Below are 14,948 nucleotides of genomic sequence, written 5' to 3' on the forward strand. Positions count from 1 at the left end.
GACTCTGTCTCAAACAAATAAAAAATAATAATTTAGAAAAGGAAGTATGACTAAAAAACTTGGAGAAAGTAAGGGGAACCAAATAAGCATTTAAAACAGAAAAATACAATAATCAAATTTTAAAACTCACTGGATAGATTCAATGGCAGAATGGAAATGACAGAGGAGTCAGTGAACCTGAAGACAGATTAATAGAAATTATCCAAACTGACCAACAGAGAGGAAGGAAAAATTAATAAAACTTCAGGCACCTGTGGGACATAACAAAAGATATAACATTTATGCCATCAGAATCCTAGAGCAGATGAGAAAGAAAGCACTAAAAAGTTTTTGAAGAAATAATGGCTGAAAACTTCCCAAGTTTGGGAAAGAAACACCAACCTACAGATTCAAAAAACTGAGCAAACCCAAACACAAATCCAAAGACATCCATGCCCAGACACATCAAAATCAAACTGCTGAAAAATAAAGACAAGGAAAAAAATTGAAAGCAACCAAAGAGAAATGCCACAAGCTCTAGGTGACCCACAATCCTAATGACAGTGAATTTATCCTCTGAGATCACGAAGACCAAAGTGGCACAACGTTTTTCAAGTGCTGAAAGAAAAGAATTGCAAGCCCAGAATTCCACATGCAGTGAAAACATCCTTCAGGAATAACCTTGAAATAAACTCAGAAGAAGGAAAACTAAGAGAATTTGTAGCCTGCAGACCTACTCTAACTGAACTGCTAAAAGAAAGTTCTTTGGTGGCTCAAGCCTGTAATCCCAGCACTTTGGGAGGCTGAGGCAGGCAGATCACCTGAGGTCAGGAGTTGGAGACCAGCCTGGCCAAACCCCATCTCTACTGAAAATACAAAAATTAGATGGGCGTGGTGGCACACGCCTGTAATCCCAGCTACTCGCGAGGCTGAGGCACGAAAATTGCTTGAACCTGGGAGGCAAAGATTGCAGTGATCCGAGATCATGCCACTGCACTCCAGCCTGGGCGAGAGTGAGACTCTGTCTCAAAAAAAGAGAAAGTTATTTAGACAGAATGTTAACAGCAATGAAAGAATAACAGAGAATACAAATAACTGGGTAAATACAATTCACTATCCTTCTTTTCTTGAGTTCTTTAAACTATGTTTGGTGGTTTAATACAAAAAGAATTATAAAATTATCTGATGGGGCTTTCAATGTAAGAAATGGTGAACGGTAAGGAGACATATGGTGGTAATGTTTCCATATGCCAACTGAAGTGACAAAATATTCTAAATAGGCTGTGAAAAGTTGAATATTTTGTAACCCCTGGAGTAACCACTAAAACAAAATAAAAACAACTAGAAATAACAGAAGATAATAGGAAAATCTCCAAACCCCTGGGAATTAATACCTTTTTTTTTTTTTTTTTTTTTTTGAGATGAAATTTCACTCTGTTGCCCAGGCTGGAGTACAGTGGTGCAATCTCGGCTCACTGCAACCTCTGCCTCCTGGGTTCAAGTGATTCCCCTGCCTCAGCCCCCCAAGTAGCTGGGATTATAGGTGCGCACCACCACGCCCAGCTAGTTTTTGTATATTTAGTAGAGATGGGGTTTTACTATGTTGGCCAGGCTGGTCTCAAACTCCTGACCTCAAGTGTTCCACCTGCCTCAGCCTCCTAAAGTGCTGGGATTACAGGCATGAGCCACCATGTCTGGCCTAAAATTGTCACTTGAAAGCTCACAGTTTTAGCCCGGCATGGTGGCTCATACCTGCAATCCCAGCACTTTGGGAGGCTGAGGCTGGTGGATTACCTGAGGTCTGGAGTTCGACACCAGCCTCGCAAACATGAGGAAACCCCGTCTCTACTAAAAATACAAAAAATTAGCTGGGCATGGTGGCAGACACCTATAATCCCAGCTACGCAGGAGGCTGAGGCAGGAGAATCACTTGAACCCGGGAGGTGGAGGCTGCGGTGAGCCGAGATCATGCCATTGTACTCCAGCCTGGGCAACAAGAGCGAAACTCCGTCTCAAAAAAAAAAAAAAAAAAAAAAACTAAAAGGAAAGCTCACATTTTATCATTGGCAACATTCAGTTGTTTTCTTTGAAGTGACAAACTCATTTCATTGGTTTTTTTTTTAAAGACAGTTTTTGAGACACTTTCTCACTCTGTCGCCCAGGCTGGAGTGCAGTGGTGTGATCTTGGATCACTGCAACCTCTGCCTCCCAGGTTCAAGCGATTCTCATGCCTCAGCCTCCTGAATAGCTATCACACCCAGCTAATTTTTATATTTTTAGTAAAGATGGGGTTTCACCATGTTGGCCAGGCGGATCTCCAACTCCTGATCTCAGGTGATTCCACTGCCTTGGCCTCCCAAAGTGCTGGAATTACAGGCATGAGCCACCGTGCCCAGCCTCATTTCATTCGTTTTTTTTTTGTTTTGTTTTGTTTTTTTAGAGTCTTGGTCTGTAGCCCAGGCTGGAGTGCAGTGGTGCGATCTCAGCTCACTGCAACCTCTTCCTCCCAGGTTCATGCCATTCTCCTGCCTCAGCCTCCTGAGTAGCTGGGACTACAGGCACCCGCCACCATGCCTTTTTTTTCTTTTTTCTTTTTTTTGTATTTTTAGTAAAGATGGGGTCTCACCATGTTAGCCAGGATGGTCTTGATCTCCTGACCTCGTGTTCCGCCTGCCTTGGCCTCCCAAAGTGCTGGGATTACAGGGGTGGGCCACCACACCCGGCCCATCATTCGTTTTTGAGAGACTATATACCAACCATCCAAGAATGAATAACCAGTGTATTTGTTGTTTAAGTAAATGGTGTTCCATGAAAATGCGTCCTGTACAGCCCACAGCTCACACAGCTGCACAAATGCTTTTCCTCAAGACAATCATATGGATATGTATTATGCATACTTTCATTCAGTCACGTTAAAATACAGGTTGGGTGTTGTGAATAAAAAAATACATGACTAATCAAGGACATTCTTCACTATATGCACAGCAGGGAAGCAAGAGTGCCACTCATTTTTCTGAGTACCACTGCCTTGCTTTATGCTGTGGCACCAGCAGTTTTACCCACCACTGTTTTTGTACCAATGCAAATATAACAGTTATTAGGCAGATAGTTTTGAGTTAGCAGGCCTTTCCATAGACCTCACTTTGGTCTAATGAAATGACTGCACTGCAAGTCCTGTGTCCAGTTGCCCTTAGGAGATCACCCTCAGGTTGATTAGAGCCTAAAGTCATTCTGCCTTTAAGTCACGGAGCCTCCTCACCTGATTCAGTGCTCACTAAGCAACCTTTTGGTTAACGAATTGCTACACAGTTAAACGTCAGGCAAAAAATGCCAAGTGGCTAGGCTGACATAACTGTTCGGTCTGCTTCATAGTGACCCAAGTGTAAATTAATAAACTTCCATTATGCATTTTTTTTTTTTTTTTTTGAGATAGGGTCTCACTCCCGTTGCCAAAGCTGGAGTGCAGTGGCACCACCCTGGCTCAAGTGATCCTCCCATCCCAGCCTCCCGGGCTGCTAGGACTACAGGTACACACCACCACTCTTGGCTAATAATTTTTTAAAAAATTTTTGTAGAGATGGGCCCAGGCTGGTCTTGAATCCCAGGGCTCAGGCAGTCCTCCCGCCTCGACCTCCCAAAGTGCTGGTATTATAGGCATGAGCCACTCTGCCCGGCCTCATTATGCTTTTTATTAAGCTGTCTGTATAAGCTGTTGAGTCCAAAGTCCCAAATCCAATCAGTTTTGAGTCACCGATTACGGTTTCTGAGGCTTTTTTTTTTTTTGAGACTAAGTCTCATTCTATTGCCCAGGGTGGAGTGTAATGGCACAATCTTAGCTTGCTGCAACCTCCACCTACTGGGTTTAAGCAATTCTCCTGTCTCAGCCTCCCAAGTAGCTAGGATTACAGGTGCCTGCCACCACGCCTGGCTAATTTTTGAATTTTTAGTAGAGACAGGGGTTTCACCATGTTGGCCAGGCTGGTCTTGAACTCCTGACCTCAAATGATCTGCCCGCCTCGGCCTCCCAAAGTGCTGGGATTACATGCATGAGTCATTGCGCCCGGCTGAGAGTAATGGCTATCTTGTGAGAACTTCTCTATGTAGCTTTTGATCCTTATGACACCTTTGAAATGGTCTACATGGAAATGGCACTTTATGGCAGCTTCAAAAATAAAATTGAGATTTTTGGATTCTAAAAACAACAAAAACATGTAAAATGTTAGAAATAACACTCACTACATATATTTTCTTCCAAAAGTATTAAAATATTATTTCCTAAATTTATCTTGAGAAAGGATGACTATTTAACTCTATATGATTTCCTTAGTTGTACTTTGGTGCTTTGACATTGAACAAAAATTACAGATAAAGTGAGATTGAGGCCGGACCTGGTGTCTCATGCCTGTAATCCCAACACTTTGGGAGGCCGAAGCAGGCGTACTACTTGAGGTCAGGAGTTCATGACCAGCCTGGCCAACATGGTGAAACCCCGTCTCTACTAAAAATACAAAAATTAGCCAGGCATGGTGGCGGGCGCCTATAATCCCAGCTAGTAGGGAAGCTGGGGCAGAAGAATTACTTGAGCCCGGCAGTGGAGGTTGCAGTAAGCTGCAATCACTCCACTGCACTCCAGCCTGGGTGACAGAGTGAGACTCCATGTAAAAAAAACCCAATATATAAAAATAAATAAAGTGAGATTGAATTAAGTGCAGGTACAGCAAGCTAGCTTGCTAACCGCTCCCAACTCTTTCCTGGCATGGCATCCTGCATCATACATGCTGGAAAGCTACAAACTACACTTTCCAGATTCCTCTGTAGTTAAGATTTTAAGACATCCTGTTGGTTCCTTCCAATCAGATGCACTGCAGTGAGCCTTTAACTTGGAACCACACTACATGGGAAAAGCAGCAGATGTGCTTTGCAAGGAACGTGCAGAGACAGCACAGTCCTGGAGCTGGCAGCCAGGGTTGTGGCTTCCTCATTCCTCATCCAGCAGTTTCCTGATTCCGGCACAGGCAGCAGCAATGGGATGGTCCAGTTGTGTAGTATGGTTCGGGAAATGTACTTCTAAAAGATCAGGCAATTCTTCTGTGAGATATTTATATACCTGAATAAACCCTTTGGGTTTAAACTACCTTGAGTGGATTTTGTCACTTTCAGTCAAGAACTGACCAATTTACATTTTAACATTTCCTCCAACACATCATGTTTCTAGTTTATAGTTTTATAGCAGTATTTTCTTTCTAACTGCTTTTCTGAGACAATATGTCTTGTATAATATATAAATGCTATTAAAAAATCAAACTACTGTGACACTGTTTTTAGATACAGCTATAATTTTATTACAAAACCATTCTTTTGGCATTAGTTGGTTACAGTGATAGCAAGATAATGTGAGTGTGCAGACCAGCTCTGATGGAACCACTGTATTCCCTGCTTACTGAACCAAACTTCAGCTACCTCATATCCATTACATACAAGTGACCCGCAGTTATTACTGCTACAAATCTTGATGCGTGTACCACTGAGGGAGGAGTTGATGCTAAGGGATTAGATTACACGTTGATAGGACTACAAAAGTTCCTTTATGGGACTTTTTTTTCCTCCTCCATCCAATGACTTTGCTTTAGAAGAATCACATTACTTAGAGCTAGTCTGAGTAGCAGCAGCACCCAAGGAGCATCAGTTCTTGTTAAAAAGCAATTACCTGTGTGATGCACTTTCACACCACAGGCAAAGGGAGGGACCACTCTCGTTTTAAATTCCTGCAGTGTCCCTTAATAAAAAATAAAAGCATTCCATCAAGTTCTTCTGGATGGTGTTATTGCTGTACATTTGTTTGTGAGTCATTTTCTGTGCTGTGTTTGCTTTGAAGGGATCTTCCAATATATCTCCAATATTCCTTTCTTATAGTGTCCTTTTCTTTAGCTAGGATTTCACATAACTGAAAATGAAAAATAAAAATTAAAGTAATACGTAATCCAATCTCAAGGGCAAATGCCTTTGAGCCAATACAATTTAACTTAGATCACATTCAAATGAGACACACTATTAAGAGTTACAGGCTGTGTTGCCAAGTGATATCAATGCTGCCCCTAACCAGAAATAGCCCTGCACTGAATTCTGAGTAACGATGTTGAAAGGGGACATGGATATTAGTGGCATTGGGCCGACCAATTCTCAGATACCAAAAACAATAGCACTGAGCCCCACCAGCTTACCTCTAATGCTTTATTAAGAATGTCTTCCTTATTGTCACACTGGTTTTCTAGCATGTCTTCATAGATATCCACAAGAAAGGCAATTAGGTAGGGGGAACTATGACTTGGTTGTAAATCGAGTAATTGATTTAACAGATTAGGGTATTTGGAAAGACCACGATCCTGCAAAATCCTGTAAACAACAACAAAAAACAAACACTTGATTTTGTGAAGGAAGAAAAGCAGTAGAAAGATCAAGAGAAAATAAACCCTGAAACACAAACAAGAAAAGGAGAGTTATTTTGCATTAACGAGGCTGAAACTATCATGAAACTTTTATATTACATGAGTCTTATCATAGATCATTAGTTAATTAAGAACTGGCCAGGTGCAGTGGCTCATGCCTGTAATCACAACACTCTGGGAAGCACAGGCAGATGGAACACTTGAACCCAGGAGTTCAAGATCAGCCTGGGTAAAACAGCAAGATCTCATCTCTACTAAAATTTTTTAAAAAATCATCCATGCCTAGTGGTGGCACCTATAGTCTCAGCTACTTGGGAGGCTGAGGTGGGAGAATCACTAGAGCCTAGAAGATCGAGACTGCAGTGGGCCATGATCATGCCACTGCCCTCCAGCCTGGAGAACTGAGTGAGATCCTGTCTCCAAAAAAAAAAGGATAATTAAGAGCTAAGTAAAAAAAGTTTTTAAAAATGAAGTTTAAAAGTATTCATTTATAACTTAAACTGTACAACACACAGAATAAATCATCTTAAAAAGTGAAGGGCAAAACCAGGAGAGATGTTCTTGTTTCTTTTTTTTCTTTGAGACAGGGTCTCACTCTGTCGCCCAGGCTGGAGCACAGTGGTGTGATCTCAGCTCACTCTGACCTCTGCCTCCGGGTTTAAGCAACTCTCGTGCTTCAGCCTCCCAAGTAGCTGGGATTACAGGTGTGCACCAACATGCTCAACTAATTTTTGTATTTTTAGTAGAGACGGGGTTTTGCAATGTTGGCCAGGCTGGTCTCGACCTGCTAGCCTCAAGTGATCCGCCCACCTTGGCCTCCCAAAGTGCTGGGATTGCAGGCGTGAGCTAACATGCCCAGCCCTCATCTTCTCTTGAGATGGCTTCTCATCCCTCAAGCTCTTCAGATACTATAGGCACCTCCCCTGACACATCTCCAAGGGTGACTGATTCCATATTTTGTGCTCTTTGAGCCTAGTTTCCTTGAAGACCTCTTATGTTCAACAAGGAGCTTAGTTATGACAGTGGCCAGGCAAGTGAAACCTTTTCTAGTTGAGATTAACCTGAAGGTAGAGATCTCTAGAAATGAAAACAGAAAGGCTGGCTGCCCATTGGCAAAATCTACCCGTAAACTACCCTGCTTTACTGTGTTCCTGAGCCAACCAGAGCCTGGGTGTGTGTATGCTCCATTCTTTGATATAAAGACTACAGAATTCGTAAATACAATTAAAACGGCATTATTTACTGGTGGATTATTCTGAAAACGGTGTTGGTAGGTACTTGGCAGGTGCAGAGAAGGGCAGAAGGCACTTTTCCAGAGAGTTTCCATAATGCTGTTATACTTCTGCTCTTAGGTCCAGAAAAATGAAAAATTCTTTACTATCCTTTTGGAATCTGATTATGGAATATACTCCATGATGCATTATATAGCCACTTCATTTTTTGTATAAAAAAAGCAAAAACAACCTCTTACCCTTTCAAATAGTTCCACGCACTTTCATTATGTGGTACTAGTTTAATCATTTCCAGAGTGTATCTGCAAGAAAAAATATATATATACAATTTTAAAAGAACAGTGCAAGGATGAGACACATCTTTTCTTTTTTTTTTTTTTGAAACGGAGTCTTGCTCTGTCACCCAGGCTGGAGTGCAGTGGCATAATCTCAGTTCACTGCAACCTCCGCCTCCCAGGTTCAAGTCATACTCCTGCCTCAGCCTCCCCAGTAGTTGGGACAACAGGCACCCGCCACCACACACAGCTGATTTTTGTATTTTTAGTAGAGACAGGGTTTCACCATATTGACCAGGCTGGTCTCGAACTCCTGACCTTGTGATCTGCCTGCCTCGGCCTCCCAAAGTGCTGAGATTATAGACGTGAGCCAGAGCGCCCGGCCGAGACACAGTTTTACTAAGATTGTGGGGCAACTTTGGAAACACACTTTCACTTGTGTAAGCATCTCTCTTAGTGCATTGTGGCACCTCTCTAGGTCATATTTAAATCAGAGAATACCTTAAGACTGCAGCTGTCAATTCAGTTCTAGGGAAGGACACAAAACTAATCTAAAAGCTTCAATTCACAATAGGAATAAAAGTAACATAAAATATTTCCTTTAAATAATATGGAAGATTTTCCTTTTGAAGAAAACATCAGCTAAAAGAAGACTTTCCATTTACTGGTAAAGCAACATTGGAAAAGCAGTCTAAGCTCTACTTACGTCCCAATAATCTTTAGCTATCATTAAAAAATGGCATGGAAATTACATAGACAATAAAAATGAAAAATCAACACAACGTATTTCTTGTATTTCAAAGCAAGATGACTAGTAAACTGTGATGTGATTCCCTGTCAAAATGGGTGCTCCATACCTTTGTCTTCCCCTTAAACAGATTAAATATAATTCAGACTCGATTACAAATCCCAAGGGAGCCACAGAACGTGCTTCACCACATAATTGTTCAGATGAGTAAGTCACTGACAAGCTTGGTAGTCATGGTTCTGCTGCAGCGCGGTTACTGTAAATTTTTTTTTCCACAGAGTAATAATAAACTCATTCAACATGATAAAAGTATTTTTCCAACTACTTTTACATGACTTGTTTCCAATTATTTGCGAAACCATGTCCCTGCAGGTCTTAGCTGGTCCTTATTTAAGATTCTTAATTTCATCTTGGCAATATCTAAATTTTTATTTATGTACATGTGTACTAAAGCATTACCTATTTTTATGGTTAAAACATGCGCTTTCAGAGATCAAAGCAGGAAGACTGCTTGAGGCCAGGAGATCAAGACTAGTCTGGGCAACATAATGAGACCTCATCTCTACAAAAAATTTTAACACTTAGCTGGGTGCAGTGGCACATGCCTGTAGTCCCAGCTACTCGGAGGCTGAGGTGAGAGGATTCCTTGCGCTCAGGAGCTCAAGGCAGCAGTGAGCTATGATCCGTGACTGCACTCCAGCCTGGGTGACAGAGCGAAACCCTGTCTCTTAGGAAAACAAACAAACAAAAAGACCGATGAACTTTGAAGTCAGGCTACCTCACTTCAAATTCTGGTCCCATAAATTATGTGCTCTTGGGCAAATTACAGAATTACCTGGAACCTCAAGTTCTTCATGAAGTGTCTCAGAGAGCTGTTAGAATTAGTAGCGTATAGTAAATGCTTGACAAATGCTGTTATTGGTAGTACTAGAAGACTATGCACTCATAGTCTAGAAAAAGGGCCATGACACATTAAGTGAAAAGGCAATGTCTATATAATTATTATTAGGTTGCTGTGTATAAATGTTTGCAAGTGTATTTACAAAGTTTGGAAAAATTCACCCAATTATACCTCACTCTGGAAAATGGGATGTGGGATGAAGAACAGTAAAAGACTTTGACGTTTTACTTTATAGAATTCGGTACAATTTCCCCCATGACTACACTGTATTACTTTTGTAATAAAAGGAAAAAGATGACAAAATAATTATGTACATCTGTGTATGCTTAGAGTGAAAAAAAAGTTAACAACCTGTAAATTCTAGATACCTACAGCTACTCTTCACATTTTAAATACTTCTGTTTCTATTTGGCAATAGGAAGCCAGTGATCTGCCTCTGAAAAGGCTATAAGCTTGCATTTTGAAAACTCTTCATATTCAACTTTTAAAATACTTTGTTACCACTAACTACTGTCAATCTTTAGACCAATAAAGTTCAATAAAACTGCCAGGGATGATGGAAATGTTCTTTGTATGTGCTGTCCAATATGGTAGTCACTAGCCACATGCGGGTACTGAATGCCCGAAATAGGACATGTGCAATGAAAGAACTCTATTTTTAATTTTTTATAATCACACTGGTTAAAACTTAAATAGCTGTATGTGGCTAGTGGCTACCATATTGAACAGCACAGGAATACCTTACAGATATTGAAGGTTCAACAAAGCGATTTTATCACAATTAAGCAAGTCACACGACTTTTCTGTTTCCCAGCACATACAAATTATGTTTACACTATATTGTAGTCTAGTATGCAATAGCATCATATCTAAAAAAACAATGTACATACCTCAATTAAAAAACACTTTATTGCTAAAAAATGCTAATGATCATCTGAGCCTTCAGCAAGTCGTAATCTTTCTGCTGGTGGAGGGTCTGGCCTCCATGTTGATGGCTGCTGACTGATCAGGGTAGGGTGCTGGGTGCTGAAGGATGAGGTGGCTGTGGCAATTTCTTAAAATAAGACAACAGTAAAAGATTTCTCTGTAGCATGTGATGCTGTCTGATAGCATTTTACAGTAAAACTTTATTCTAAACTGGAGTCAATCCTCTCACATATTCTGCTGCTGCTTTATCAACTAAGTTTAGGTAATATTTACAATATTAAAAATCCTTTGTTGTCATTTCAACAATGTGATTTCACAACGTCGTTACCAGGATTAGATTCCATCTTGAGAAACTACTTCTTTTGCTCATCCGTAAGAAGCAACTCCTTATCTGATCAAGTATTGTCATAATGCAGAAGTTCGGTCACATCTTCAGGCTGCACTTCTAATTCTAGTTTCCTTGCTGTTTCCACCACAGCAGCAGTTCCTTCTTCCTCTAAAGTCTTGAACCCCTCAAAGTCATCCATGAGGGCTGGAATCAACTTCTTCCAAACTCCTGTTAATGTTGATATTTTGACCTCCTCCTATGAATCACGAATATTCCTCATAGCATCTAGAATGGTAAATTCTTCCCAGAAAGTTTTCAATCGACTCCGCAGATTCACTGGAGGAATCACTATCTATGGCAGCTCATAGCCTTACAAAATTTATTTCTTAAATAGTAAGACTTTAAAATCAAAATGACTCCTTTATCCATGGGCTGCAGAACCGATGTTGTGTTCACAGGCTTGAAAACAGCATCTCCTTGCACATCTCCATTAGAGCTCTTGGGTGACCAGGTCCATTGTCAATGAACAGTCATATTTTCAAAGAAATTTTTCTGAACAATAGACCTCAAAGAGGGCTTAAAATATTCAGTAAACCATGCTGTAAACAGATGTGCTGTCATCCAGGCTTTGTTGTTTCATTTATAGAGTACAGGCAGAGGAGACTCAGCATAATTCTTAAAGGCCCTAGGATTTCCAGAATTGTCATAGAGCACTGGTTTCAACTTAAAGTCACCAGCTGCCTTAGACCCTAACAAGATTCAGCCAGCTGTGTGAAGCTTTGAAGCAGTGCCTTCTCTCTGGCTATGAAAAGTCCTAGATGGCATCTTCTTCCAATAGAAGGCTGTTTCATCTACACTGAAAACCTTCTGTTTACACGCAGTCACCTTCATCAGTGATCTGAGCTGCATCTTCTGGAGAAGTCGCTGCAGCTTCTCCAGCAGCACTTGCTGCTTCACCTTGCACTTCCATGCTATGGAGATGGCTTCTTTCTTATACCTCATGAACCAGCCTCTGCTAGCATCCAGGTTTTCTTCTGCCGCTTCCTCACTTCTCTCAGCCTTCATCAAATTAAAGAGAATTAGGGCTTCCACTGGATTAGGCTTTGGCTTAAGGGAATGCTGTGGCTGGTCTTATCTTTTATCCAGGCCACTCAAACTTCCTCCATATCAGCAATAATGCTATTTTGTCCATGTGTTCACTGGAGCAGCACTTTTAATTTCCTTCAAGAACTCTTTCTTATGAGTTTGGTGTTTGGTGCAAGTGACCTAGCTTTGCACCTATCTCAGCTTTTGACATGTGTTCCTCACTAAGCTTAATCATTTACAGCTTTTGATTTAAAGTGAGAGGGTGTGACTCTTCCTTTCACTTGAACACTCAGAGGACATTGTAGGGTTAATTGGCTTAATTTCAATATTGTTGTGTCTCAGGGAATAGGGAGGCCTGAGGGGAGGGAGACAGATGGTAGAACACATGCAACAGTGATATTCACTATTTTATATGGGTGCAGTTTGTGGCACCCCCAAACAATTACAATAGATGACTGATCAAAGATGACTGATCACAAATCACTGGAACAGACATAATGATTACGAAAAAATATGGAATACTGAGGAGTACCAAAATGTGACACGGAGACACAAAGTGAACACGTGCAGTGATAAAGAATGGCACTGACAGACATGCTCAACGCAAGACTGCCACAAACCTTCAACTTGTTAAAACAAAAACAAAAAAACATAGTATCTGCAAGGCTCAAAAAATCAGGTATGCCTGTAGAGCTTTATATAGGAGAGCACTAGAAAAAAAACATAAAGTGTGCTTGAGGGGTAGTGCACGCTCCAGATATAAGCCCAGAGCAGAATGTTAAGGTGAGACATGGATTAAAACCTTTCATAAATTTTAAGTCACCAGAATCCTGTATAGAGCAGATAAAAGAAGAGCAAGCTGCCTCGATCCAGGCAACATCAAGAGCTTGGAGGAGAGGAGATGCACCATACCAGTCAGCTCCACCCAATAGTCACTCATACATGTTTACACTCAAATCACAACTCCCATCTCATCAGGCTCTGAAAACAACAAGCCTGTTCAAATTATGAAACAGACACTCACACACAATGGACAAATAAGGTCACAAAAAATCGCGGCTACTAATGTTTATGGATACAATATAGAAATTGATGCCAATTCAGAAATTTCTAGCTCTAATAATAGCTCTTTGTATACTAGTTCTCAATTTGGGGGTGACTTTACCGCTCAGGGGACATTTGGCAATGTCTGAAAACATTTTTGTTTTAAGGCCAGGATGCTGCTAAATACCCTACAAAACACAAGATAGCCCCCTGCAACAAAAACTTACCGGCCCCAAACCCTGCACTAGGGTAACATGGCATCTAGGGACAACTATCTAAAATGCAACGGAATTTAATGAGATGGTTTTAAAATAAAGCTTCTTAAACAATACCTCATAACATTAAGATTTCTTTTCAATCTCCAGTAGCAATATTTCAAAAAACTTAAGATACAACGAAGTAGAGGTATGCTACATTATTTGTAAATTTATCATCATATGTTTCACTCAGTACTCTGTCCTCTTTCTTTTAGTTCCATGAGGTAGGATCTTGATCTGCTGTATCCCCAGTGCCTGAGACATGGTAGGCATGCAAACATGTTTGTAATGAATGAGCAAGTGAAGGAGATTACTAACTGGACTTCTCTCTCCAATACAGCACGATCATTGTAGCCAGTGGTGTTAGAAATAACGAAGTATCTTTGGTTCCAGACAGAGTTATTTCTCACATCCTCTTTGAGAAGTTGGTCCACATACTGCAGCTCATTTTCCCAAAGTTTAAATTCCTAAAGGAAAAATTTAGATAAATCATCCAATCAGAAATGTCCCATTATTTATGAACAATAAAAATAAAAAAAAAAAACAACAACAAAGACGACGGAACTGAGGACACAGGATTTATCACAAATTCAGAAAGTAGTGACAGCTGCAAGTAAAGGAAATAGAGGGGGATATAAGTATGAAATTGATTACAGAGCCTGGAAAGACACATACAGAAAGCAGGCAAAAAGACATCCAAGAAAATTTTGAGGAAAAAAAACCCCAACAAACTCACTAGTAAGAGAATGAGTATAGATATAAATTTGATGTGACTTGATATTAATATATCTTTTTTTTTTTGAGACGGAGTTTCACTCTTGTTGCCCAGGCTGGAGTGCAATGGCGTGATCTCCGCTCACTGCAACCTCCACCTCCCGGGTTCAAGCTATTCTCCTGCCTCAGCCTCCCGAGTAGCTGGGATGACATGCACCTCCACGCCTGGCTAATTTTGTATTTTTAGTAGACATGGGGTTTCTCCATGTTGGTCAGGCTGGTCTCGAACTCCCAACTTCAGGTGATCCACCCACCTCAGCCTCCTAAAGTGCTGGGATTACAGGCTTAAGCCACCATGCCTGGCCGATATTAATAATCGAAGTAAAAGGGCAGCATTCAAAAATGAAAATTAAGTAAAAGGGTAGCATTCAAAAGTGCACATATATGATAAAATTACATTAAAATACATGGAGAGAAGCATACATGGTCAGGAGTGGTGGCTTTCATGGGCAATCCCACTGCTTCAGGAGGCTGAGGCAGAAAGGTCACTTGAGGCCAGGAGTTCGAGACCAGCTGAGGCACCATAACAAGACCTCATCTGGAAAAATAATAAAGACAGGCCAGGCACGGTGGCTCACGTTTGTAATCCCAGCACTTTGGGAGGTCAAAGTGGGCGGATCACCTGAGGTCAGGAGTTTGAGACCAACTTGGCTAACAGGGTGAAACCCCGTCTCTACTAAAAATACAAAAATTTGTGTTTTTATTGGTGGCACGCCCAATATTTTTATTAATAAAAATAACAAAAATAAAAATAAAAAAATTAGTTGGGCATGGTGGCACATGCCTAGATCCCAGCTACTCAGGAGGCTGAAGAGGATCACTTGAGCCTAGGAGTTTAAGGCTGCAGTGAGCTATGATCACACCACTGCACTCTGGGCAACAGAAAGACACCCTGTCTCAAAAAAAAAAAAAAAAGAAAAAAAAAAAAGAAATATACACAATTGGACAAAG

At 40.8% G+C, this 14,948-nt stretch overlaps 1 protein-coding gene across 2 annotated transcripts in view; it reads right to left on the reverse strand.

Moving 5' to 3' along the window:
* Positions 1–5,295: 5,295 nt before the first annotated feature.
* Positions 5,296–14,948, reverse strand: part of FNTA (farnesyltransferase, CAAX box, alpha) — a 31,607-nt gene continuing 21,954 nt past the window's right edge. The window contains exons 6-9 of one of the 2 annotated variants that reach the window (XM_050800419.1): positions 13,542–13,690; positions 7,897–7,959; positions 6,201–6,372; positions 5,296–5,923 (exon numbers count right to left, since the gene is read on the reverse strand). In XM_050800419.1, the coding sequence (XP_050656376.1) occupies positions 5,801–5,923; positions 6,201–6,372; positions 7,897–7,959; positions 13,542–13,690 (507 nt within the window). In that variant the 3' untranslated portion in view covers positions 5,296–5,800. Of the gene's footprint in view, positions 5,924–6,200; positions 6,373–7,896; positions 7,960–7,988; positions 10,636–13,541; positions 13,691–14,948 lie in introns of those variants that run through there. The other variant, XM_050800420.1, reaches the window with a different exon arrangement.

The sequence above is a fragment of the Macaca thibetana genome, chromosome 8 (genome assembly GCF_024542745.1).
Source record: "Macaca thibetana thibetana isolate TM-01 chromosome 8, ASM2454274v1, whole genome shotgun sequence".
In the NCBI taxonomy this organism is placed as follows: domain Eukaryota; kingdom Metazoa; phylum Chordata; class Mammalia; order Primates; family Cercopithecidae; genus Macaca; species Macaca thibetana.